The 221-nt window shown below is 33.9% G+C and overlaps 1 protein-coding gene across 1 annotated transcript in view; it reads left to right on the top strand.

Annotated features, from left to right (window-relative positions):
* LOC119586286 (vacuolar protein sorting-associated protein 41 homolog) overlaps positions 1–221 on the top strand; it is a gene marked incomplete in the record, with an annotated part of 18,266 nt that overhangs the window by 6,172 nt on the left and 11,873 nt on the right. The window contains 1 exon segment of the mRNA XM_037934992.1: positions 31–158. Within this exon segment, the coding sequence (XP_037790920.1) occupies positions 31–158 (128 nt within the window).

Genomic DNA, 221 nt, shown 5'->3' with positions numbered 1-221 from the left:
ATTAAAATTTTTTATCTTCTAACATGACAGAATGCTTAATTGAGGATCGGCAGTTCTACATCGTGTGTCCACAGGATGTAGTAGTTGCAAAACCCAGAAGTTCTGATGATCGTATTGAGTGGCTCTTAGAGCATGATAAACACAAGGAAGCTTTAGAGGTATGAAATGAAATAGAAAAGACTATTATCATTAGTAATAATAGCACTTGTGGTAGAATTTTT

The sequence above is a fragment of the Penaeus monodon genome, chromosome 21, assembly GCF_015228065.2.
Source record: "Penaeus monodon isolate SGIC_2016 chromosome 21, NSTDA_Pmon_1, whole genome shotgun sequence".
Lineage (NCBI taxonomy): Eukaryota > Metazoa > Arthropoda > Malacostraca > Decapoda > Penaeidae > Penaeus > Penaeus monodon.
This window is presented reverse-complemented; position numbering and strand designations above follow the sequence as displayed.